Here is a 27,905-nt window from a genome sequence, read left to right as displayed (position 1 = left end):
GGATGACATTTGCTATCCTCCAGTCTTCTGGTATTTGCCCAGTTCTAATAGACATGTTAGCTACGGATTGTAATAATTTGCCAATTTCCACCTTAAGTTCCTGTAATACTCTTGGGTGAATTCCATCCGGCCCAGGGAATTTATCGCTTTTTAGTTTGTCATCTGAAAGTATATCATGTCCAACGTCACATTTACTGTTGTGAGGCTTTCCTCTATGCCCCCGGTGAATATCTTCCCTGTGGTTGGCACTGATGAAATGTCCTCATTTGTGAAGACTGAGGCAAAGAATGAATTTAACCTATCGGCAACCTGTTTGTCCTCTTTAATTGACCCTTTCCTTCCCTGGTCGTCGAGAGGGCCCACTGCCTCTCTTGCTGGTTTCTTTCCTTTTATATATCTAAAAAAAGGCTTGAAGTTTTTGGCTTCTTGTGCTATTTTTTCCTCATAGACTTTTTTGGCGTCTCTTACCACTTTATGACACTTTTTTTGGTCGATTTTGTGACAGTTCCAGGCTTCCGTCGTTTTTTCTCGTTTCCATTTTTTAAACGAGTTCCTCTTCTCCCTCACTGCATCTTTCACCTCTTTGGATAACCAAGCTGGTTCTCCTTTGTTCTTTTTTCGCCTTCCTTTGGATATCTTTGGTATGTGAAGATTCTGTGCTTCTGTGATGGTGTTTTTCAGTAGAGACCATGCTTGATCAACTGTTTGGATGTCCGCTTTGCCCTTCTTAAGCCGTTTTCTAACCATCGTTCTCATGCTGTCGTAATTTCCTCTTTTGAAGTTAAAGGTCGTGATTCCAGTCTTAATTGGCTTCCCCTTTCCGATGCCAATGGTAAAATTGATCACATTGTGATCACTTGTCCCTAGCGGGGCTGTAACTTCTACATCTGCTGCCCTTCCAGCCATGCCATTTATGACCAAGTCCAGGATTGCATTTCCTCTTGTCGGTTCTCCTACCATTTGTTCAAAGAAGCAATCTCCTATCATTTCAAGGAATTTTAACTCCCTGCCGCAGTTTGACGTTGCCAATTTCCAGTTGATCCCAGGAAAGTTGAAGTCTCCCATGATTGTCGTATTTCCCGATTTACATCTACGATTAATTTCCTCTATCATTTCTTGGTCTGTTTCCTCAGTCTGTCCCGGGGGTCGATAATAAAGTCCAATTTGTATGTCTGCTTCCTTTTGTCCAGGAATCTTTATCCAGAGTGACTCTAGTTTACCATTTGCTTCTGTCTCTCCTTCTCTAACAGACTCTATTTCTTCTTGGACATACAGGGCAATACCTCCCCCTTGTTGCCCAATCCTATCTCTTCTGTAGAGTTTATATCCCTTCAACACCGTGTCCCATTCATTCTCTTCATTCCACCATGTTTCTGTTATTCCTATGATACCCAGTTGTTTTCTTTTTGCTATTTCTTCCAGCTCGCCCATTTTGTTTCCTAAGCTTCTGGCATTCGTGTACATACATTTAATTTCCGTTTGTGCTAATTTTCTGGATTTAGTGGTTCTTCCATCCTTTTTTGTATCCTTTTGATCTTTTTCGTTGGTTCTTGTAGTATCCTCATGTTCTAGCCCTAAATCAGTGTGGTTGTTTGAGGTTGCTTCCTCAGGATATCCTGGTGTCCGGGCCATCGACCGATTGTCGACTGTCGGCTCTCCCCTGATCTTTAGTTTAAAGCCTTCTCTGTGGACTTCTTTATGTTCTCAGCCAGGACTCTCGCTCCCTGTTTGGCGAGGTGTAGTCCGTCCTTTCTGTAGAACCTGCTTCTTCCCCAAAATGTTGTCCAGTTTCGCACAAAGTCGAAACCCTCTTCTTCACACCAACTCCTCATCCAGGCGTTCACAGCTCTCAGTTCGTCCTGTCTCATTGCGTCCGCTCTCGATACCGGAAGAATTTCCGAGAAAGCCACCTTCACCTCCCTGACCTTCAACCCATCCAAGTGAGCGAAGCTGGTCCTTCATTACTTCCCTGTCATACTTCCGTCCGCATACATCGTTGGTTCCCACGTGGATAAGCACTGCAGTATCCTTTCCTCCTGCTCCATCTATAATTCTGGTAATCCTGCTGGCCACATCTTTCACTCTTGCTCCAGGCAGGCAGGTGACCAGTCTATCCTCCCTTCCTCCTTCAATGTGCTGTCCACATTTCTTATTATAGAATCTCTGACTATAATCCCAACCTTCTTTAATTGGTGGTTCCTCAGGGGTCTTAAGTCCGTATCTTTGGCGTAAGTCACATCATCTTTCTTCTTTGTCCCATCCTCAGATGGTCTTTCGTCTGTGCTGATTTGAGATATTGCTAGAATAATTGCTTGGGAAGTGCAAGATGCGTGCAATACCTTTAAAAGGCGGAAGCTTTTCTTATTTATCTGGAATCCATATTTGCAATCCCTGCCCCAGAGAGCACGTAGTCATCTTTTGTAATATCATATTTATTAGGCAGTCAAAACCATGTACAGTATGCAAAGTATGCAAAAAATCAATGAACAAAAAACATTGTTAGTGGGCTGAAATAGTTTGCATATACAACAATTGCATTGAGGGTACAAAGACATGGTTCACACGTGCCCATTTTCTACTTAATAAGGAAATATCGAGAAAAATGGGAATCCCCAAACGATTCACCAACACAATCGTACAAACCAACAGACAAACCCACAGACAGTCCGCCACTCATACACATCCATTCAGGTTCAAAGCAAACATTGCTCACGAGGATCGAGGCTAACCACAGCTGTCAACAAAGAGGCATATTATGATAAGGAAAAACAGAACACAAGAGATCTAATGTTCAATCTACAATCTGCAATCAAGGACCCAAACCCTCCATGTCAGGAAAACAAAATCATGGAGGTGCGGGGGCAGGAGGGGAAACAGCCAATAAACGTTCCCACAGAGCACAGTAAGCAATCCACACAGGTTGAGATCTGGAGGAATAAGAGTCAAGTTCAAATCTGGCTTGCATCTTCATTCTAGCAAGCCATAAACTGAAGGCGGGGGCTTCTGCAGTGGACCACTGCTGCAGTACAAGTGTTTTGCCCAGAAGAACAGCATGCAGAATAAATTTCTGAGCCGGGAAGTCCATACCTTGTTGAGTTAAGTCCTGGACGTCCCCTAGCAGAAGCGCTACACAATTCCAAACAAAAGTGCATTGAAGTACCTGTTCAAGGCAGTGATGTACCCGGCCCCATATCGTAAGAGCTTGACAGTCAAAAAAGGTATGAAGAAATGTACCAGGATTTGTGTTACAACGGATGCAAAGAGCATCAGCCCACAAGTGCATGCGTACCCCACAGGTTCTGGTTATGTATGCTCTATGGAGAATCTTAAACTGTGTCTCCTGAAGAGATACTGCTTTTACCAATATGTAAATGTTCTGAAAAAACATATGCAGGTCCTGTACGGTAACAGTTCTACCCAGCTCAGAGGACCAATCCCTGGCAAGTGGCACCAATACCAACTCGGGCTGATGATCTCGGCAGGCAGAGTACCAGCGAGAAATAGTGTTCATGGAAGATGGAGTCTCCAGAAAAATGTTGTCAAGGGATCCACTCTCCCAACGGCCAGCATAACGAGCAATCTGAGGGGTAATATAGTGCTTAAGCTGTAAATATGTATGTATGTGATGGGATGGGAGACCCCAGTGTGTCTGGACCTGAGAAAATGTAGGAAAGATCCCCCCCCCCAATGTCCAAAACTGCCCCCACAGTGGTATCTCTCTCTCCTCTGTCGGACAGACCCCATAAGCATGTCATACCAGGAGGAAAATCAGGATTACGAAGAAGAGAAAGAAAAGGGGAGAAACCGGGCAGCTGTGTTTGTTTCTTACGCCACCATGCCCAAGCCTTCCGAAACGAAAAGAGAAAAGGGAGGAAAGACGAAGAAAGGGAGGAAGAGGGGGTGCCAGAACTCCCTCCAGAACAACCATGGAGAAATGAGGAAAAAGAGATGGGGGTACAACAGGTTTCCAAGAGACTGGTAGGTGGAGAAAGAGAGCGGGAATCAGGTGCCAAATGTGAGTGTATCCATCGAAATAAGGCTGCCACATTGTACGCACGTAGGTCAGGGATGTTTAGGCCGCCATGCTGCTTGGCTCGGAGAAATTTGGAAAAACTAATTCTGCCAAATAAAAGATCTAATAGTAGCGAGATATGAACGCTCATCAGAGGAGGACACCCAAACAGGAATGGTCTGAAGAGGGTATAATAACTTAGGGAAGAGCACCATCTTGACCAACGCAACCCTACCCATAAGGGACAATGGCAAGGCACGCCATCGGTGGCACAGATTTTTAATCTTACCAAGCGCAGTAGTGATGTTGGCTGTATATAAGCGTTTGGGATCACAATACAACATGATTCCCAGGTATTTAAGTTTCCCAGGGGCCACTCCTACACCCAAGGTCTCCGTCCAACGTGGTGTACCCAATGTCCCAAGCAGAAGAGCCTCCGTCTTTTCAAAATTTATCTTAAGACCCGAAAAATGCCCATATAGTTGTATAATCGTCATAAGACGTGGCATATTGGTGTCAGCATGTTTAATGTAAAGAAGCATGTCGTCCGCAAATAGACTAATGCGGAATTCGTGGGACCCCACACGAAGACCTTCAAGGCTCGAATCTTGACATATACGTTGTGCCAAGGGCTCCAAGGATAGCAAGAAGAGGAGAGGGGATAACGGGCAGCCTTGACGGGTACCGCGACCCAAGGGAAAGGAAGCAGACAACTCCCCATTCACCAAAAGCTGCGAAGATGGTCGGTTATAAAGAGCCGCTACCCACCGTACAAAGTCACCAGCGATGCCAAACCGCCCCATGACCCAAAAAAAGATGCTCCCATGAGACCATATCGAATGCCTTCTCAACGTCAAGGCAGGCGATAAGGGCCCTGTCCCCCGGTACATGGGAGGCCTGCAAAACCGATAAAACTTTCAAAAGATTCAGAGAGGCGTGGCGGCCGGGGACAAAACCGACCTGATCTTCGTGAATCAGCTCCGGCAGAAAAGTATTAAGACGCGCCGCCAGTATACTACCTAGAATCTTAACATCTTGGTTGAGTAGAGATATTGGTCGATATGAGCCCAATTGGTCCTGTGGGCGGCCTGGCTTGGGGAGAAGGATAACATGTGCTCGATTATGTGTATCCCCAGGTGGGAGATCGGTCAGTAGACCGGTGTAGTAGGATTGCAAAGCCGGCAAAACAGTGGGGGGCAACAATTTGTAAAATTCCGGTCCCATGCCATCAGGGCCCGGTGTCTTTGCAAGGGTGAGTTTACCAATAGCTACTTGGAGTTCCAGTCCCGATATAGGGGAGTTCAATGTGCACCTCTGCTCCTCCGATAGTGACGGCAGAGGAAGGTTCTTGAAAAAGTCCTCTCGGGCCTGGGAGTCAGCCGGGGATGCCGTATAGAGTTTTCTATAAAAACGGACAAAGTGAGCCGAAATATCTTTGGGATTAGTGTGAAGTCGGCCCGTTTTGTCTTTAATACCGGTGATGACATGTTTGGCCTTGGGTGGTCTAACCAGGTTTGCTAACATACGTCCTGTTTTGTTACCCCAGGCATGTAGTCTATATTTGTAAAAATATATGCTGCGCTGGGCTCGTGCATCAAGAAGGTGATTGATCTTATCTTTCAATTGTTTCAAAGAGGCCCTGATTGAAGGAGTAAGTTGGGAAATGTGTACCCGACGAAGCTCCTGTAGTTCCCGCGTGAGAGCGAGGAGTTCGCCTTCTCAGCGCCTCTTCAGAGCGGAAGAGTATGCCAAAATGTGACCTCGCATGACAAACTTTGCAGCCTCCCAGTAAACGACTGGTCCCACATCTAAAACAGAGTTTGTGAGGAGAAAATCCTCCCACTTTTTGGAAAAAAATTCGTGAAAATTTTTATCGGTGTATAATTGTGGAGACATACGCCATATACGTTCACCGGAGGACTGCAAAAACTGAGAGTGATATTAATTAATGAGTGGTCAGATAAAGTCGGAGCAAGCATGGCGGCCGAAGCAAATTTAGGAAACCAAAGTTTGGAGATAAGAAAATTATCGAGACGAGAATAGGACAGGTGAGGGTGGGAGTAAAAAGAAAAATCACGCTCTTCGGGGTGGAGAGTCCTCCAAACATCCAGCAAGCCCAATTCCCTCATGAGGTAGTTCACACCCCTATTGAAATGTTCCTTGGGGGCAGCTCTCACTGGTTGACAATCTAGAGCTGGATTAGCAGTCACATTGAAATCACCCCCCAACACAAGTAAGCTAGAAGTATGAGGGGCCAGGATGGTGACCAAGTGAGAAAAAAAAACATGCGAATAAGTGTTAGGGGCATAGACATTACAGAAAACAATGGACTGACCCCATAATTCTCCCACTAGCAAAATGTATCTCCCCTCGGGGTCTGAGACCTGTTGCAGGATAGTGAACGGTATTCGTTTATGTATGAGGATAGCCACCCCACGCTGTCGAGAGCTGTAAGAGGCAAAGCCAAACTGTCCCACCCAATCCCGCTTCAGTTTACGATGTTCCTCGTCTGTGAAGTGTGTTTCCTGAAGAAACGCTACGTCCGTGCGCTCCCTTCGGAGGTAGGCAAGAAGTTTGGCACGTTTAATGGGAGAGTGGATCCCGTCCACATTGAGGGATGTTACAGTCAAAGATGACATAGCATTACATTTGTATTAGCAATTGCAGAGTGTGCAAATACATACAGAGACACGGAGAGAGGACGTCCCAGCCATATCCCCCCTCCACATATGTGTGACAGCAGTACATAAATACACAATAGAATCGAATACGTGAGCCCAGCATCCAAAATCACAAATCGCAAGCAGCCCCCAAACATACATACTCATGCAAACCCCCCATACATTCCCCTCCCCACATACAAGCCAACCCCCCCTCCCCCCATAACCATACAATCTTCCCAGAACCCCAACAGGAAGTAGGAAAGAGATAAAGAAAACCAAAATCAAAGATCAGATAACAGGTAATAAATAACAACAACAGCTCCAGGCCATGCCCCGCATATAATGTAAAAGCAAAGCCAGCAAACCCAAGAGTAAAAAGTAAAAAGAACCAAAAATAGCTTCATGTCAGCAGTTAAATAAGGAGAAACATAGGAGGAGATATTGGCATCATATCCTCAGCCAGAAAAAAAAAAAAAGAAAAGTTGCAGGGATAAAAGAACACAGAAAGAGCAAACTCCTAAAGCCCTGCCAGCAAACGGGGCAGCCACCACATAGGGCAGCTATCTGGACAAACTCTGTCTCAGGCTGAAGAGCTGAAATCAAGACCAACTGTAGCCAGCCATCACGCACTCAACTAAGGCGGCTCAAAGAGAAGCACATGCGGCCATGCCGCCAAGTAGAAATCCAAGCCCCCATCACCGGAGTTCAGGTAGGTACAGATTCAAGGTGTACAGGTGCTGGCAAGTGTAGAACGAACTGCTCCAGCTCTCTTGGTGTCTCCAAATAGTGAACTTTATTGTTATAGAATACCCGAGCCCGGGCTTGATAGAGGAGGGATACTCGGATGTTACGGCGATACAAGGTGTTGCAGTGTGGTGCCATCGCTTTGCGCCGGGAGGAAACTAGGGGGGAAAAATCTTGTTAGATCAAAATTTTGCGGCCATCATAGATAAAATCCACCCCTTTGCGGTAATGAGCTAGGATCCGTTCCTTAACTGCAAAGTTGAGGAACCGGGCGAGCACAGGACGCGGTCGAGTTTCATCATCCTTCCTTTGGCCCATGCGGTGCGCCCGCTCGATTTGGATAGGCAGGCCCGGGTCCGGATGATCCAAAGTCTGTAGCAACCAGCTCTCTAGGCACTTGCGAAGATCTACATCTCGAATAGATGCGGGAAACCCTATAAATCGCAAGTTCTTTCTCCTCCCTCGATTTTCGTGGTCATCCACACGTTCCTGCAGGGTTTTGTTAGAGGACTCCAGGGCACGCAGCCGTTCTTCAAAATTAGCAGCCTGATCTTCCTGGCGTGCTACACGATCCTCTACACGCTGCAAGCGACCCGCATGAGAGTCCAAACTTTCTTTAATATCCTCCATAAATGTGTGTATTTTAGCGAGCTTGTCCTCCATCACCAAAGTCAAGGAGCGGGTGAGTTCTTGCACTGCGGCCTCCTGTAATGTAAACATGGGAACCTCGTGGCTTTCCGCCATATTTGGTTCCTGCTGCTTCACTTTGTCCCGAGTGCCGCGCTGCGGTTTAGCAGTCATCGCACGTACCAGACACTCTGGGGAAGCGTTCCACTCAGTCAGCAAAGCAAAAGGCTTATGAAAATATTGTTGAGAGCGGTGAAGCAGTAAAATTACTGAGGGTATTGTGCAGATTTACATCGGCATGGCCCGGAGCCGTGGAGAGACACGTCCGTTCAAGTGCCCGGCATCACGTGACCCCCTCATGTAGTCATCTTTTGAACACATTAGGGGACGCGTCCCTTTAGAGCTGCCCAGGTCCCTCTTTCTTTCTATCTGGATCTCTTGATTTTGGTGGCACTTGTCTTTACCTTTGGCATCCCCTGCACTAGAGTTTTTGTATCAGGGGAGACCCCCACCAGGACTTTCAGTTATTCTGTTGGTCTTGTATTCCTGGACTTGGGATTGGCTGTGATGGGGGTGGGGAGAGGATTTTTTTTGGCTACTTGGTTTTTACTGTTTTGACTCCTGTCTGTATATAAATTCTTGGGATTGTGATTTTTTTTGTAATATGTTGCAGTATTTGGGCTCGGTGGGGTGGGAGCGGGAGGTGGGATTATACCTCTTTGTTTGGTTTGCCATTTTTTATTTTATCTTTTGTACTTTTAAGGGTTTTCTTGTTGGCTAATAAAAAAGATTTCATTCTAACATTTACTTCCAATCTCAATTCTCACAGAAGATGATTCCACAATTGCATAGCTATAAAATGAAATGCTTTACTTCTGGTTGACTCTCATCTTGCTCTATTTGGCGAAGGAAGAATGAATCTATTATCCTTTATTGATCTTAAAGTTCTTTCAGTGCAAATGGGATTGTCAAGTTATGCAAATAGGTTGCTAGTTAAAAAAAAAAGCCTTATGTGTCAGTGTCAAAACCTTAAATTGTACCCTATAAGAAACTGGCAAGCAGTTTTTTTCCTGTCCCTGCCCCATTCCTATAAGCTCTGTCCTCATCTGCACAAGCCTCAAACACTTTAAAATCATAAGTGTGCGGTTAAGGCAGAGCTTCCAGGAATGGGACAGGGACAGAACTCACGGTGATGGGATGGGGGAAAATTTGTCCCTGTGTCATTTTCTACCTCGCACCCTCCAGTCCAATGAAAAGCCACATCCCTAGCAGATACAATGATGTGACTTACGCTGGCTTTTACTAAACCGCGCTAGATCTTCTTACCATGGGCTCTGACGCTCATAGGAATTGAACGCGTTAGTAAAAGGATACAGAATGCGAGCAGGACTCAGCTGCAACTCTCAAACACCAAGTCCCATTTATTGATATCACTTTCTATACCACAGTAGCCACAGTTCTTTTTTTTTTCCAATTCTTTATTATTTTCAAAACTTACAATAAGTGTAACAATAAATACAACATTTTATACTTCAATATCACACTTAATATTCTATTAATATCTATTTCAGAATTAAGCCCCCCTCCCTCCTAAACAATCACAATGTCCAATATATAAAATTTCTTCTTTTTTTTAAAAATCTTTATTCATTTTCAGAAATTACAAGTGTACAATAATCACTCAGAAATATATTAAGTAATCACTTGACAATCTTATTTGTAATCCTCCAAATATATAAATATAAAAGAATCCCATCCCTCCCACCCATATATTAATAATTAACAATTATCAATTATTGTCATTCATATTCCCACCCCCCCTTTATCTTAACCAATACTGAGGTGTTTAAGGTGTCTGATCATTAGAATAAATAATCAATGGCCCCCAAATCTTTTTAAACTTATTATAATAGCAAGCACCCTTTCCATTTTATAAATATGGCATACTGAATTCCACCGGAAAGTATAATTTAGTTTAGTACTGTATAATCTTTCCAATTTCCTGTAATCTGCTGAATGGCAACCCCTGTTAATATTAATAGAAGTTTATTATTATTCGCTGAAATTTCTATATATCTAAATTTATTATCCCCAACCTCCCCCCTCCCGGATGTGCATGTTTATAGGGGAAAACAATGATTACCAGTAGATGTTACAATATTTTGCTAATGGCTCCCAAGTCTCCCGAAATTTTTTAAAATTCCCTTTCTGAATGGCTAATGTTATTTCCATTTTATACATATGACACAATGAATTCCACCAAAAACTATAGTTAAGCCTCTTCCAATTGTTCCTAATTTGCTGTATGGCGACTCCTGTCATTATTTTTTATTTTTATTTTTTTATAAATTCTTTATTCAGTTTTAAAATACATACAGAATAAATAAATACAGAATACAGAATAAATAAATCATTTTACAATATAGAGATCACTTAAATTTTTCAAGAATCATACATATTAATACCCTTCCCTTCCTTTCCCCTCCCCAACCCAATCTTTTCCAACAATCTTTGTAAACCTTGTTTACCTCCCACCCATCCCCACTCCCTGGATGTGCATATAATCTAATAATAACCCATAACTATAGGGATTCCACAAAGGACGTCAATGGGCCCCAAATTAATTTAAATTTTTACCATTCCCTAATATAACAGCGTTCATTTTCTCATATTTATATATTAGACATAAACTTGCCCACCAGAATGTAAAATTTAAGACGATCCCAGTTTTTCCATTTTCGTGTAATCAGTTGTATAGCTGTACTTGTCATAATTAAAAAGAGACGTCTTTTATGTTTATCCAGGGGATCTTTGATAAGCAAAATGGTACTAAAATTACTATTTCATAAGTTAAAGGAATCTCAGAATTTAAAATATTATTATTATGTCCCCAAATTGATTTCCAAAAAATCAAAATTCTAGGGCAATAAAACAGTAGATGGTCTAATGTTCCTATGTCTAGGTGACAGTGCCAGCATCTATTAGATTTAGAATTTTCTAACTTATTCAACCAGTCTACACCCCCCCTTAAACCCCACCTCTCTCTTCTCTCCCCTATTTAACTTCTCCTAAATTTCAGTATAGTCCTCTCTTAGTCTGTACTCTGATAAATTGTCTGTACTCTGAAAAATTGTCTGTAGCCTGATAAATACTGCACAATCTTGTATGTCCAAGCATCTAAACCTATTGCACATTTATTTGCCTAACTACTTCTACTGTGTATGTTTACTTGTAGACCGTTCTGAGCTACTGGGAGAACGGGATATAAATCTAAATAAATAAATAAATAAATAAATAAATAACTGGGGTCCAAGTAATAAAAAGAACCAAGTTTGTTTCATAGATGCTGACGCTGTACACCTTATCCTCCAAGACCAAATACGTGGCCATCGAGATGCAGAAATATATTTCTTAATCTCAATGCTCCAGATATCCCTAAGAGCGTTTTTGGGTTTCTTATTCATAAGTTCAGATACTATTTTATACCACTTGGCGGCTTGATGCCCTAGCATATCTGCCTGGAAACAGAGGAATTGCAGGCTATAAAAACTTTTAAAATTGCACCATTCAGGGAACCCTTTCTGAATAGCTTGCTTCAGTTGCAACCATTTATAAAATTGAAATTTTGAGATACCAAAAGATTGTTGCAACCGTGAAAAATCAAGCCGTTTTCCATTTGAAATAACATCCTCTAATGCATTGTTCTTCAACCGCCGGTCCGCAGGAAATTTCTGCCGGTCCGCGCAGGGCCAGCAAAATTAAAGTGACTATAGGTCCGTTTTCAGACCAACTGTTCTGTTGTCCCCAAACACAGCTTCGGGACAGCGTCCCAAAGCTATGCTCGGGGACAACGGGACTGGCAATCATTTTCTGTCCCTCCCTCCTTCCTTTCCCCGGGTCCCCTTCTCTTACCACCCTGCCGCTGCTACTAAAGCCGACAGGAAGTCTTCTTTCGGACGTCAATTCTGATGTCGGAGAGGACGTTCTGGGCCAGCCAATTACTGCCTGCCAGGCCCAGAACGTCCTCTCCGACGTTAGAATTGACGTCGGAAAGACTTCCTGTCGGCTTTAGCAGCAGCAGCAGGGCGGTAAGAGCAGGGGAAAGGAAGGAGGGAGGCTTTGGTTTTTTTGTGGGGCAGGGAAGGAAGGTGGTAGGCAGGCAAGCAGGCTGGCTTTGGCCAGGGAGGGAGGGAGAGAGGTAGACAGGTTGGCTTCGGGGGTGGGGGTGGGACACAGTGTGGAAGGCAATGAGAGGGACATAGGAAGGAGGCACTGAGGGCACTAAAGAGATATGAAGGAGGCACTGGGGGCACTAAGGTACATGGGAAGGAGGCACTGGGGGCACTAAGGTACATGGGAAGGAGGCACTGGGGACACTAAAGACAGGAAGGAGCATTAAGGACATGGGAAGGAGGCACTGGGGGCACTAAAGACATGGGAAGGAGGCACTGGGGACACTAAAGACAGGAAGGGACACTAAGGACATGGGAAGGAGGCACTGGGGCACTAAAGACATGGGAAGGAGGCACTGGGGGCACTAAAGAAAGGAAGGGGCACTAAGGACATGGGAAGGAGGCACTGGGGGCACTAAAGACATGGGAAGGAGGCACTGGGGGCACTAAAGACAGGAAGGGGCACTAAGGACATGGGAAGGAGGCACCAGGGGCACTAAAGACATGGGAAAGAGGTACTGGGGGCACTAAGGACATGGGAAGGAGGCACTGGGGGCACTAAAGCCAGGAAGGAGCATTAAGGACATGGGAAGGAGGCACTGGGGGCACTAAAGCCAGGAAGGGGCACTAAGGACATGGGAAGGAGGCACTGGGGGCACTAAAGACATGGGAAGGAGGCACTGGGGACACTAAAGACAGGAAGGGGCACTAAGGACATGGGAAGGAGGCACTGGGAGCACTAAAGACAGGAAGGGGCACAAGGACATGGGAAGGAGGCACTGGGGGCACTAAAGACATGGGAAGGAGGCACTGGGGACACTAAGAACATGGGAAGGAAGCACTGGGGGCACTAAGGACATGGGAAGGAGCCACTGGGGGCACTAAAGACATGGGAAGGAGGCACTGGGGGCACTAAGGACATAGGAAGGAAAGAGGGAGGGAATAGAAAGGGACAATTGTTGGGCCTGAGTGCAGAAAGAAAGAAATGAAAGGATACACAGACAGAAGGAAATGCAACCAGAAATTCATGAAATCACCAGACAGCAAAGGTAGGAAAAATGATTTTATTTTCAATTTAGTGATCAAAACGTGTCAGTTTTGAGAATTTATATCTGCTGTCTATATTTTGCACTATATTTGTCTATTTTTCTATAGTTACTGAGGTGACCGAGCTCGTGGAGATGGGGCGGAAACGGGGTTTTAAAATTTTAGTCCTAGTAGTTTGCCAGACCACAAAATAATTATTTTATTTCTGCCGATCCACGGGTGTAAAAAGGTTGAAAAACACTGCTCTAATGTTCTTATGCCTACTTGCATCCAATCTTTCCATGCAATTTTTGATCCGCCTATTTGTATCTTGGAGTTCAGCCATATTGATTGATATAAAGACTGTTCTATAGGAATTTCAGTTAATTTATTTATACATCTCAGGGTCTTCCAAGTATGTTATTATCTTTAGCATAGCTGGGTAGTTTAATGTCTAATACATGAGACAAGCACATTGGGGACATAATTTTCCATTCCAAAATTAACCACTCTGTAATGTTCCATGAGGTCAGGCAGGATCCAGTACATACCCTGACGTAGAATATAGGCCTGATGATACCTATAGAAATTTGGAAAATTTACCCCTCCCTCCTCAATTGATTTTTGTAAAGATAGTAAAGCTATTCTAGCAGTTTTGCCCATCCAAATAAATTTGATAAGAATACTATTCAACTTTTTGTAAAAAGAACTGTGAAAATAAATTGGTAACATTCCCATTTGATAACACACCACAGGCAAAATCATCATTTTCACTGTTTGAATTCTCCCCCACCAAGATAAATGTAACAGATTCCATTGCTCACACATTTCTGTAACCTTTAATAATAAATATTTTCAGGTTACAAAATAAATTGGAGTAAGTCTGAAATTCTTCCTTTAAATGTGTATTGTTCTAAAGGATTATTTGATTCTTTTCCATTTGTATGGAAAGATGGCTTAAAGTACTTAGGTATTATGATTAAAAATAATTTAGACCAGGGGTGCCCAACGTGTCGATCGCGATCGACCGGTAGCTCAGGAAGGCAACGTGAGTCGATCGCAGAGCCCATCCCGGTCTCTGTGATAGACTCGTGTTGCCGTCCCGATCTACGGGGCCTATCAGCCTTCCTCTCCCCGACGTCAAAGACGCCGACGCTGGGCATTAGGCTGTTTTTGTCATTTCGGGGCGGGGCGTGGTGGCGTGGCAGCGGCAGCAGCAACAGCCTGAAAAATAAATCATCCTGGCCCGGGTCGGTGTCATGCTCCGGAACTTCTACCTCTTCCAGCAGCCCTCTCCCTTCTACCTGCTTCCGGCCACACCCCCTGCTCCGCGGCTCTCTTCGGCAACTCAGCAGCAGCGATCGACACAAGCTTCTGACGTCGGGGCCTACCCACTGCGAGTCCCGCTTGTTTCAACTTCCTTTTTCCACAAAGGCGGGACTCGTAGAGAGAAGGCCTCGATGTCGGCAGCTTGTCTTGATCACCGCTGCTGACGAGTTGCTTAAGAGAGCCGCGGAGCAGGGGGGTTTTGCCAGGTGCAGGTAGAAGGGAGAGGGCCAGATGCAGGACTCGTGGGTTAGGGAGCAGAAGAGAGAGAGAAAGAGAGAGGGGAGGGAAACAAAAGGAAATATTTCATACTGGGCTGGGCCGGAGTGGAGGGAGGGTGGAAAGATTCTGGCTATAGGGTGAATTAACAAAGGAAAAGGGGGGATAGCTGAAAATGGAGATAGTGACACAAAGAAGAGAAAGAGTAAGCAGGACCTACTGAATAAGGATAGAGATACAGAGGGGACATGAAGAGGAGGTGAAATAGAGACATAGAAGTAATGCTGAAAAAGTGTGTTGGGGGGGAGATAAAGACATTGAAAGGGCAAATGGTGAACATGGGGTAAAGACAAGGACAGAGACAAATGAAGATTCTGAAAAAGTGATGAGATAGGGATATAGGTGAGATGGACACAAAGAAGGGTGATGCTGGAAAATAGGTGGAATGGTAATTCTGACAGACACAGAAGGGAAATGCTGGATCAAGGAGAGATGGGGCTCAGGCTGGATGGAATGAGGAGAAATGCCTTGTTGGCTCGGAACTTTCTCTCCTACGTCAGAATTGACGTCAGTGAGCGGAATGCTGGTCATCGCGATGCTTCTGCAGGGAAAGCTTGAGATGGCAGTGGCTTGGGGGCTGTTCCCCAATGGCGGTGGCAGCAAACCGAGTGGCTTGGAGGAGGGCACGGAGACAGAAAGAAGGGGGAACAGGGAGACAGAAAGAAAAAGTTGGGGGAGAGAATGAGGTCTGGAGGAGAGGAAACATACAGGAGGCTGAAAGAAAGGAAGAAAGATTGGATGCACAGTCAGAAGAAGAAAGTGCAACCAGAGACTCATGAAATCACCAAACAGCAAAGGTAGGAAAAATGATTTTATTTTCAATTTAGTGATCAAAATGTGTCGGTTTTGAGAATTTATATCTGCTGTCCATATTTTGCACTATGGCTCCCTTTTACTAAACCGTAATAGCGTTTTTTAGCGCAGGGAGCTATGAGCATTGAGAGCAGCACGAGGCATTCAGCGTAACTCCCTGTGCTAAAACCTACTAGTAAAAAGGGAGGGGGTGTTTTTGTCTATTTTTGTATTTTGTTACTGAGGTGACATTGCATAGAATCATCTGCCGTGACCTCTTTGAAAAAACCCGGAATATGAATAATTAACATTTTCTCTGCCTTTCAGTGTGCTTTGTGTTTTTTTAAAATTTTATTGTTGGTAGATCATTTTGACTTAGTCATTATAAAAGTAGCTCGCAAGCCCATAAAGTGTGGGCACCCCTGATTTAGACGATACAGTTAAAGAGAATGAAAAACTTTTATTAAAAAGAGTTAGAGTTGTATGAGCAATGGAATCCATTATATATTTCTTGGTGGGGGAGAGTTCAAACTATTAAAATGATGATATTACCTGTGGTTTGTCATCAGATGAGTATGATACCAATCTTTTTTCATGGGTCTTTTATAAAAAACTTAACGGTATCCTTATGAAATTTCTTTGGCAAGGTAAAATGTATAGAATTGCTTTAGTATCTCTTCAAAGGCCAATTGAAGAGGGTGGGGTAAATTTTCCTAATTTTTATAGGTATCATCAAGCCTATATTTTACGTCAAGGTATGTATTGGATCCTCCCAGAACTCTTTGAGAATGCACCGGATTGGCTCTATTTAGAATGACGTCTCTTGTTTCCCTTAAATTTGGTTCATGTGCCCAGTATTAGAATACCTAGAAGATATAAGGAGAACAGAATTTTATCAGATACATGGAAAACATTGAGATATATTAGCAATTTAACACCTATTCCAATAAGTAAATCTACAAATCAATCTTTATGGATTAATTCCAAGATTCAAATTGGCTGATCTAAAATCTTATGGAAAACCTGGATCATTGCAGGCATTCGAACTCTAAATGACGTTATTTCAGATGGTAAACTGCTTGAATTTTCACAGCTGCAACATCGATTCGGTCTTAATAAATCACAAAATTTTAAATGGTTGCAGCTGAAGCAGGCTATTCGGGTAGGGTTCCCTGAATGGAAAAATCTGAATAATCAATATAGTCTGGAGTTCCTTTGTTTTCAAGCGGATTTCCTGGGACATCAAGCCGCTTTGTGGTATAAATTATTATCTGGATATATGAATAAAAAACCAAAAAATGGTCTTAGAGACATTTGGAGTATTGAGATAAGGCAGCAAATTTCTGCATCTCAATGGCCACGAATTTAGTCTTGGAGAATGAGATGTACAATGTCAGCATCTATGAGGCATAGAGCTTTTTGGACCCCAGTTCGTTTGCAAAAGTTAGATAGATCTAAGTCTAATAAATGCTGGCATTGTAATCTGGAAGTAGGGACATTGGATCATTTACTTTTTTACTGTCCCTGTATTAAATTATTTTGGAATTCAATTTGGACGCAGGTTAACCGTTTACTTGAAAATCATGTTGCTTTGTCTTATGATACTATTCTGTTTGGCATGGCTATGAGGAAAAAAAGTCAAATTTCATCTTATAATAACAAACTTCTATTAATAATGACAGGGATGGCAATTCAGCACATTACGGCTAATTGGAAAAATTATACAAATCTTAATTATTCTTTTTGGTGGAATTCACTTTGTCACATTTTTAAAATGGAAAGAGCAATTGCTATACAGAAAGATAATTATAACAACTTTATAAAGATCTGGGGGCCATTCGAGAATTATTGTAATGAATGAACATCGTTTTCCTTTCTGATGGATATATGTATTTTATTGGGGGGAGGGGGGAAATTGGATGATTAATATTTTTATTTAATGATTGGATTTATGTTGAAGAATTGTTGGGTGGGGGAAAGGGTTATAATTTCTACTTTAATGGATTATATGTATAAGAATGTCAAGTGCTGTATATTTTATTAGTAATATAATGTTTTAATATTAATCACTTGTTTGTCAGTTTTAAAATGAATAAAGAACTTAAATAAAAAAAAATAATAAATATTTTTCATTTATTTTTATTGTTTCTTCCAATGACTTGTCCATATTTCTAAATATTTTATACCCTCTTCTTTCCAGAGAAAAGGGAACTGATCAAACAATCCTTTTTGAGAATGTATATTAAGTGGAAGGATTTCTGATTTATTCCAATTTATTTTATATCCTGAAAACTTTCCAAATCTTTCAATCAGGTCCAATAAATGTGGAATAGTAGATTCAGGATTTCTCAAATGAAGCAAAATATCATCTGCATATGCAGATACTTTGTATTCACGACCAGCATAAGGAATACCCCGAATCTCCTCTGCTTGTTGAATAGCCAATAATAAAGGTTCCAATACAATATCAAATAACAGAGGAGATAAAGGACTCCCCTGCCTGACTCCCCTTTCCAGACGAAAGCCATCTGAAAAAGAATTATTTATATACAATCTGGCCAAAGGGGAGTTATACAAAGCTTTGATCATTTGTATAAATCCAGAACCCACTCCAAACCAATTCATTACTTGGTACATAAAAGTCCACTCCACTCGATCAAATGCCTTCTCCGCATCCAAAGATACAGAAAATGCAGGATACTTCATGGATTTTGTTAATGTCAACATATGGAGATCCAATCTAGTGTTATGCGAGGAATGTCTATGAGCAACAAATCCGGTTTGGTGCATACCTATAATATAAGGGAGAGCCTTAGCTAAGCGTATGGCCAATAACTTAGCCAACAGTTTTCCATCAACATTTATCAAAGATATTGGCCTGTAGTTTGAAACCAATAAAGGATCTTTATTTGGTTTCGGCAAAACTATAGTCAAAGATTCTGCCATAGTACCTGAAATACAGCCTTTATTCAGTTGAGCTTGATATAATTTTAATAAATAAGGCATTAATGTATTTTGAAATGATTTATAAAACTCCACAGTGTATCCATTTCCTCCTGGAGCAGATCCAACTCTAAGGGACTTCAATGCTGCTTGCATCTCCTTCAACGTGATAGGTGCATCGGAAATTTTGGGACCCTGAATTAAATTTAAAAACTCTAAACCATCAAGTTCTTTATTTGAATAAAGCTCAAAGGAATACAAATATAATATTTCAAAAACTGTTATAATATATCATCAATTTGAGAATGAGTAACCCCATTTTCATCTGTAATAGCCACAATCTTTACTTTACTTTTTTTTGCTTTTAAATAATTAGCTAGTAATCTTCCCGCTTTATTCACGTTTCCATAATACAAAGCCTTTTGAGTAAATAATTCCTTCCTAGCCCATTTAGAAGAGATCTCATTAGATTTATATTTAGCTTTTAATAGGAACTGGAATGTATCATGTTCCCATTTTACCGTTAATTTTGCTTCTAATTCTTTAATCTTTTCCTCTAGATCAAAGAAATCTTTTTTGATTGAGCATTAACGTGAGCCGAATATGAAATTATATTCCCTCTCATGGTAGCTTTAAAAGCATCCCATAAAGTTTCCAATGAGATCTCTTCTGAGGAGTTTAATTGGAAATATTCCTCCATCTTTATATTAAATTCTTCAATAAATTTTGTATCATCTAGCAGTGTATTATTGAATCTCCAAATAGGTCTCTTTCCATCTTATTCTTCCAATTCAAATTCTATCCATACTCCACTATAATCTGATAGAATAATTGGATCTATGGTAGCTGTTCTGTCTTGTTGTACCAAATTATCTGAAACAAAAATATAATCAATTCTAGAAAATGATTTATGAACATGTGAACAAAAAGAAAATTCCCGAGCATTAAAGTGTAACATTCTCCAGATGTCTTTTAGCCCACAGACTTGAATCAAATTATCCAATCCTAACGATTTTATCATTCTACTACTCCTGTCATTATTAATAAAAGTCTGTTGTTCTTAGATGATATTTGACATTTAGCTCTCATTGATATGCCAAATAGCACAGTATCATAGGATAATGCCACAGGATTTTCCAACAAACAATTTATTTGGTTCCATATTGATTTCCAAAAAGCCAAAATAAGTGGACAATAGAACAATAAATGATCTAAAGCAGTGTTCTTCAACCTTTTGACACCTATGGACCGGCGGAAATAAAATAATTATTTTGTGGACCAGCATCGGTTCGCGGACTGGCAGTTGAAGAACACTGGGTAAGTCGTGGGCCAGACCACGCCCATCTCCATCCAATCTCCACCCCAGATCCCGCCCCATAATAGTACTAATTGTAGCACCATTTTTTCCATTCATTTTTCATATATATATATATATATATACATATACATACACACACACACACACACACACAATATAATCGTATTAACAACACATAATGGTTAACCAGAAAATTAAACTACACAAAGCGACGTCAGGGAGAAGGCTTCCGGTTCAGGCACAGGACTTGTGTAGGAGCCTCTGCCCATGGCTTTGTGCACTGCAGCACTGTGGAAGAGGTAGCCGGCCCGAAGACAACGCTGCATTGAAAGCACCATGGACCGGCGGCTGAAAAGCACGGTCTGGGGCCTGACGCACAAGCCGGCCCTGTGGACCGGCAGGAAATTTCTGTGGACTGAGACCGGTCCACGGATTGGTTGTTGAAGAACACTGATCTAAAGTCCCTGCTTCAAGATGACAATGCCAACATTTATTTGACTTAGAGCTATCTAACTTTTGTAACTGAACAGGGGTCCATAATGCTTTATGTAATAGAAAAAACCCAGTTTGTCTCATAGATGCTGGCTTTGTACATCTCAGCCTCCAAGTCCAGATTCGTGGCCATTGAGATGCAGGAATTTAGTGTTTAATCTCAATACTCCAAATGTCCCTAAGACCAGTTTTTGGTTTCTTATTTATAAATCCAGCTAACAGTTTATACCACTGTGCGGCCTGGTGTCCCAGGAAGTCTACCTGAAAGCATAAGAATTCCAAACTATATTGATTATTTAAATTTTTCCATTCAGGGAACCCCACCTGAATGGCCTACTTGATTTATTTAGTCCAAATTTATGTTGCAACTGTGAAAAGTCAAGCAGCTTACCATTAGATATAACATCCTCTAAAGCAGTGGTTCCCAACCCTGTCCTGGAGGAACACCAGGCCAATTGGGTTTTCAGCCTAGCCCTAATGAATATGCATGAAGCAAATTTGCATGCCTATCACTTCCATCATATGCAAATCTCTCTCATGCATATTCATTAGGGCTAGCCTGAAAACCCGATTGGCCTGGTGTTCCTCCAGGACAGGGTTGGGAATCACTGCTCTAAAGTACGTATTCCTGCTATCATCCAATGCTTCCAGATAACCTTAAATCCGCCAATTTGAATCTTGGAGTTTAGCCATATAGTTTGATTTATGAATTGGAATAGGTGTAAAATTATTGACATATCGTAAGGTTTTCCATGTATCTACTAGTATTCTGTTTTCTTTATATAATCTAGGCATTTTGATACTGAGAACATGGCATAATCACAGAGGAAAAATGAGTCGCCATTCCAGCCATAACCAATCTGGGATATTTTCAATGGGCTCTGGGAGGACCCAATATATACCTTGGCGCAAAATATAGGCTTGATGATACCTATAAAAATTGGGAAAATTTACCCCATAGAAACATAGAACATGTCCACACTAATGGCCCACCTCCTAACTACCTCCATGAAGAGATCCCACATGCCAATCCCATCTTTTCTTAAAATCTGACACACTGCTTGCCTCAATTACCTGTTGTGGAAGATTATTCCAGCGATCAACCACCCTTTTGGTGAAGAAATATTTTCTGGTATCGCCATGAAATTTCCCACCCCTGATTTTCAACGGATGCCCTCTTGTTGCCGTGGGTCCTTTAAGGAAAAAGAGATCCTCTTCCACCTCGATACGGCCTGTGACATATTTGAACGTCTCGATCATGTCTTCTCTCTCTCTGCGTTCCTCCCTCTGTAATTGTTTTTTGTAAAGATAGGAGTTTTACCCAGCCAAATAAATGTTGTAACAATACTATTTAACTTTTTATAGAAGGACTCCTGAAAAAAAACTGGTAACATTCCCATTTGATAACAGGCAATATCATCAATTTAATAGTTTGGACTCTCCCCCACCAAGAAAGATGTAAAGGATTCCATTGCTCACACATTTCTGTTACCTTTTGTAATAAAAAATTTTCATTCACTTTCATTGTTTCATCCAATGTGTTTTTTATCCAAATGCCTAAATATTTTATTCCATCCTCTTTCCATAGAAAAGAGAATTTTTCAAATAATCCTTTTGTGCAATGAACTTAGGAAGAACTTCTGATTTACTCCCATTTATTTTGTATCCTGAAAATTTTCCAAATTTCTCTATTACATCAAGTAAGCATGGAATAGTTGTTTCAGGATTCCTCAAATAAAATAGTATATCATCTGCATAAGCAGATACCTTATATTCCCGATCTGAATAAGGAATACCCTGTATCTCCTTCGCCTGCTGAATAGCTAATAACAAGGGTTCTAATACAATATCAAAAAGCAAAGGAGACAAGGGACATCATTCCACCCTATCTGCATCTAAGGATACAGAGAAGGCTGGATCTTCATGGCTTTTGTTAAATTTAACATATGAAAAGCCAGTCTGGTGTTGTTGGAGGAATGTCTCTGAGCAACAAATCCTGTTTGGTGCATACCAATAATAAAAAGGAGTGCCTAAGCCAAGCGCAAGGCCCATGTCTTAGCTAGAAGTTTACCATCTACATTGATTAAAGAATTAGACCTGTAATTTGAAACTAATGTGGGATCTTTATTTGGCTTCGGCAAGACTATAGTAACAATTTACACCCACGAGTGCTCAAAGAGCTATGCGATGTTCTAGCGAAACCGTTAGCCATGCTCTTCAATCTCTCCCTAAGTACGGGGAGAGTCCCCCTGGACTGGAAAACAGCTAACGTTGTTCCTCTGCACAAAAAGGGATGCAGAGCAGAGACTGCGAACTACCGACCAGTGAGTCTCACATCAATTGTGTGTAAACTCATGGAAACTCTACTTAAAGGAAAATTAGACACGATTTTGGATGAGGGAGACCTAAGGGATCCCCGTCAACATGGATTCACTAGGGGTAGGTCTTGCCAATCCAATCTTATCAGCTTCTTCGATTGGGTGACAGGAAAGCTGGACCTGGGAGTGTCTCTGGACATAGTGTACTTGGATTTCAGCAAAGCGTTTGACAGTGTCCCGCACCGCAGACTATTAAACAAGATGAAGTCGATGGGTCTTGGCGAGAAGCTAACTGCATGGGTCAATGATTGGCTGAGTGGAAGACTTCAGAGAGTGGTGGTCAACGGCACCCTCTCTGAGACATCGGAGGTAACTAGCGGAGTGCCGCAGGGCTCGGTCCTGGGACCATCTCTTTTCAACATATTCATAAGAGACTTGACCCAAGGGCTTCGGGGTAAAGTAACACTGTTCGCCGACGACGTCAAACTGTGTAATATAGTAAGTGAAAACAATCTTAAGGATAGTATGACGCAGGATCTGATCACGTTGGAAAACTGGTCCTCGACATGGCAGCTGGGCTTCAACGCTAAGAAATGTAAGGTCATGCATCTCGGCAGCGGAAATCCATGCAAAACTTACACCTTGAATGGAGAAACACTAGCTAAGACTTCAGAAGAACGGGACTTGGGTGTGATCATCAGTTCAGACATGAAGGCTGCCAAACAAGTGGAGCAGGCCTCATCCAAGGCAAGGCAAATGTTGGGATGTATCAATAGAGGCTTTATCAGCCGTCAACCTGAAGTCATAATGCCGCTCTACAGAACCATGGTGAGACCTCACCTGGAATACTGTGTGCAATTTTGGAGACCACACTACCAAAAAGACGTGCTTCGAGCTGAGTCGGTCCAGCGAATGGCCACTAGAATGGTCTCCGGACTCAGGAGTCTCCCATACGAGGAAAGACTGAACAAACTGCAGCTCTACACTCTTGAGGAGCGTAGAGAAAGGGGAGACATGATTGAGACGTTTAAGTACATCACAGGTCGTGTCGAGGCGGAAAGCGATATTTTCTGCCCCAAGGGATCCTCGATCACAAGGGGACACCCGTTCAAACTCAGAGGAGGGAAATTTAATGGTGACATCAGGAAGTATTTCTTTACAGAAAGGGTAGTAGATCACTGGAACAAACTTCCGGTGCAAGTGGTCGAAGCCACCAGTGTACTCGACTTTAAAAATAAATGGGACATCCACGTAGGATCCCTACGGGGGTCGAGCTAAGGAACTGGGTCATTAGTACTCGGACTCGATGGGGTGGGACAGAAGAGTGGGCAGACTTGGTGGGCTGTAGCCCTTTTCTGCCGTCATCTTTCTATGTTTCTATGTTTCTATGAATTGGAAAGATCATAGTAGATAGACTAAGTTATAAGTTTTGGTGGAATTCACTGTGTCACATATATAAAATGGAAAGATCATTAGCTATACAACATGGCAATTATAAGAATTTTATTAAAATTTGGGAACCATTAACGAATTATTGTAATGATTAAATGCCATTTTTTTTTTTTTTTTTTTAAATCTATTGAAAGATACACCATCTAATGCTGGGAGGGGGAGGGTCACATTTTATTGTTTATCTCAGAAAAGAATAATGGGTAGGGGGATGGGATGAGGGTTAATTATAATTATACATGTTATTAGATATTGTAATAAGAATAGCAAGTGCTGTACTTTAATGTTGTTTATTTAATGCCTGTACACTTGATGAAAGTTTGAAAATGAATAAAGACTAAAAAAAAAAAGAAAGTTCTTCTTCACCCAAAGGGTGGTGGACACCTGGAATGTGCTTCCAGAGGGTGTGATAAGACAGAGTACGGTATTGGGGTTCAAGAGGGGTTTGGATGATTTCCTGAAGGAAAAGGGGATAGAAGGGTATAGATAGAGGATTACCATACAGGTCCTGGACCTGATGGGCCACCACGTGAGCGTTCTGCTGGGCAAGATGGACCCCTGGTCTGACCCAGCAGAGGCACTGCTTATGTTCTTATGTTATGTTCTTATTCTGCCATAGAACCTGTAATGCAACCATTAGTTAGTTGAATCTGATATAAATTTAATAAATGAACTAAAAGGGTATTTTGAAATGTTTTATAAAACTCTACCGTGAAACCATCTCCACCTGGAGCGGATCCAGCTCTAAGGGACTTCAACGCTGATTGCAATTCTTTTAATGATATAGGCGCCTCTAAGCTTCTTTTTATATGATCCGGAATTTTTGGACCATTAATTAATTTTAAAAACTCTAAACCATCTTTTTCTTTATCTGAATAAGGCTCGGAAGAATTACAAAGCTTTATAAAAATTTAAGAATTGCTTTAAAATAGGTCCAATTTGAGAATGGGTATCACCTTTTACATCTTTTATTGCAATAATTTTTGTCCTTCTTTTCTTTGCTTTAAGATAATTTGCCAATAATCTTTCCACCTTATTTGAGCTTCCATAATAACATGATCTGTTGAGAAAACAAATCTTTCCTTACAAATTGTGAAGAAATCTCATTATATTTACATTTTACTTTTAAAAGAGCCTGTAGAGTAGTTTTTCCCATTTTCAACCAATTTTGACTCTAAAACCTTAATTTTCTGTTCCAAATTATAAAATTGTTTTTTAAGCTGCTTCCTAACATATGCTGAATATGAAAGAATTTGACTTCTCATAGTGGCCTTAAAAGCATCCCATAAAGTCACCACTGAGATTTCTTTTGATTCATTAATTTGGAAAAATTCATTCATTTTTAACTGGAATTCTTCAAGAAAATTTGAATCCTCTAACAATGCATTATCAAATCTCCATAATGATCTGCCATTTTCCTGTTCCACATTTCTAAGCTTTGATTTAAAGCGGATAAGAAATTTTTAAAATAAATAAATAAGTAGTTTATAAAAATCAGCATAAAATAATTACTGACATAAAATTGTGACAAAATAAAAATTCTCAGTGTCTTTGTTACCCCGGTGATTTCTAGCATTTCAAATTGACCTTTTTGGCATCTTTTGTAGCAGCCCCAACTCTAACTGAAGAATTAGGGAAATAAATGATTTTGAAAGGTAGGTTGTGCCTTCTGCTCTGTGCAGTTTCAATATCTATGCATCCTTCTGGGCTGCTAGATATGCCTAGTTGGGGTGGGTCAGTATTTAGCTGACCATGTACAGACTAATTGGGAATGAATATCTGGTCAAAAGTGAATTAGAGTTGTCCAGTTAACTTTAGGGTCACTATTTGTTTGGACAGAGTTAGTCAGGAACACTCTTAGGCCCTCATTTTTGTCCAGATACATTTTTGTGAACTGTGATTTGCAGAGGCAAAACTTTCCCAAACAGCAGTAGAGAGAGAGTGGAAATTAACATGTCAGTGTTTTTCTTGCTAACTCCCCAAGTGTTTCTGAAAATAAATTGAATCTTTCCTGGTACAAGACTTATGAGAGCTGTCCAGCTGTGGTTCCTGCCACCAGTAGACATGAGAGAGAATATGATACTTGTCCAGTTTGGGGCCTATGCTAACATCAGTTCTTCATTTCCCTCTTTTACAGAATCAGAGACTTGAAGAGTGTCTGCAGCAATTACAGGACAATCTAGACTCATGCCAACAGTCACACCAGGCAGAACTGGACAGTCTGAGGAATGAAACTTTGCACCTGAAGCAGGAACTACACTTCTGTATGGAAAAGCAAGAGGACACCTTGAGTGAGCTGCAACATTGTAGAGGCAATGTGGGAAGACTGAAGTCAGAGCTAGCTCATTCTCAGCAGCGCCAGCAAGATCTGGATGAAGAGGTACTAAGAGCCATGATGGGACTGGGAGAAGACAGGAAGTTAATGAAATTTGCCTCCAGCAAGGAATCCCCTGAATCAGAGTAGAGGAGGAGCAGACTGGGTGGCCTAATGGGACTGAAAGAGAACAAAGTGCTGATAGCTCTGGAAATGCTGAAAAATCATTTACTTCTTTAGCATCCCTTCAGACTGGCACAGACGGAAGGGTTTAAGCTCTGATGCCAGCAGGTTAAGACTGAACACATTGAATTCTACCAGTACAAGTGGGCTCTGCAGTCCCCCTCAGGATCAGTCTGTTCTCACTCTCCAGAAGGAGGAGGTGGTAAGCCTTTGCAGTCCTGTCCAGGGTCCCTGTTGTCCTTGAGCGTGTTACACTCACGCAGCCGAGTCTCTTCCCCCCATTCCCCCACCTCTTCTCAGCCTTGTTATAGGTGCCTCAGCTGTACACCGTGCCTGAGGGCACTGACTATAGCTTTGAGAGCCAGTGGGGTCTGCTCCTTTAAGACTTAGTTAAAAAAAAAAATTAATAGAAATAAAGGCAGAGCCATTGGGAGGTGGTGCCGGTCTGAAGGGAAGCCTTTTCAATTGATTATTCTTTTTCCTTTCTAGCTGACCAGTGTGTGAATTGGGCCTTCTACGTGGTTCACAATGAGAAAAACAAAGGAAAAAAATTAATACGTAGTATCACCGAGAAAAAAACAATTCTTCGCATCATTGAGAAAAAACACTGGGTGGGTTCTGTGCCGGTCTGTAGGGACTAAAAAAAGAAAATTAGCAGGTAAGATCTAATTTCTCCTTATTTAGCATTCCTCCTGACCGACATAGACAGATGAGATGTACCAAAGCAGTACCCATCATGGGTGGGACTCCCGTAGGGCCGCAACAAGAACCTGCTCGTCAAATACAGCATCCTGATACGTCTGGACATCAACCTGGTAGTGATGCACAAAGGAATTCAGAGAAGACCAGACTCTCACCAGGGCCACAAGAGAACTCTTCACCTAGGATGCTGCCTGACTTCTAGTAAAATGAACCTTAAGAAAATCAGAAACTGGCTTCTTTTGAAGAAGATATGTTTTGATTTATAATTTTTATTCATTTTTACAACTTACATCAAGCGTATCCAGATATCTTAACCCAACCCTTCCCCCTCCTCCTAGATAAATTCTCCTCCAAAACCTCCACTTAAATAATCTCTTCCTCCCAAAAACACCAACCAAGTATTCAGATCCCTGAAATGTAATGTAATCTTATTTGTACTTTAACTGTAATCTATTTATTATATCACACAGTAACGTACAGTCAATTTAATATCCAATTTGCAAGTTCTTCCGGAATTAATCCAGCTACCTCTCCTCCCTTGTAAC

General features: G+C 41.7%; 1 protein-coding gene across 2 annotated transcripts in view; it reads left to right on the top strand.

Annotated features, from left to right (window-relative positions):
* PMFBP1 (polyamine modulated factor 1 binding protein 1) overlaps nt 1–27,905 on the top strand; it is a 561,980-nt gene that overhangs the window by 243,940 nt on the left and 290,135 nt on the right. For both annotated transcript variants that reach the window (XM_033943674.1, XM_033943673.1), the window contains one exon: nt 26,299–26,541. In XM_033943674.1, coding sequence (XP_033799565.1) covers nt 26,299–26,541 — 243 coding nt within the window. The remainder of the gene's footprint in view (nt 1–26,298; nt 26,542–27,905) is intronic.

Source organism: Geotrypetes seraphini, chromosome 4, assembly GCF_902459505.1.
Source record: "Geotrypetes seraphini chromosome 4, aGeoSer1.1, whole genome shotgun sequence".
NCBI classification, from domain to species: domain Eukaryota; kingdom Metazoa; phylum Chordata; class Amphibia; order Gymnophiona; family Dermophiidae; genus Geotrypetes; species Geotrypetes seraphini.
This window is presented reverse-complemented; position numbering and strand designations above follow the sequence as displayed.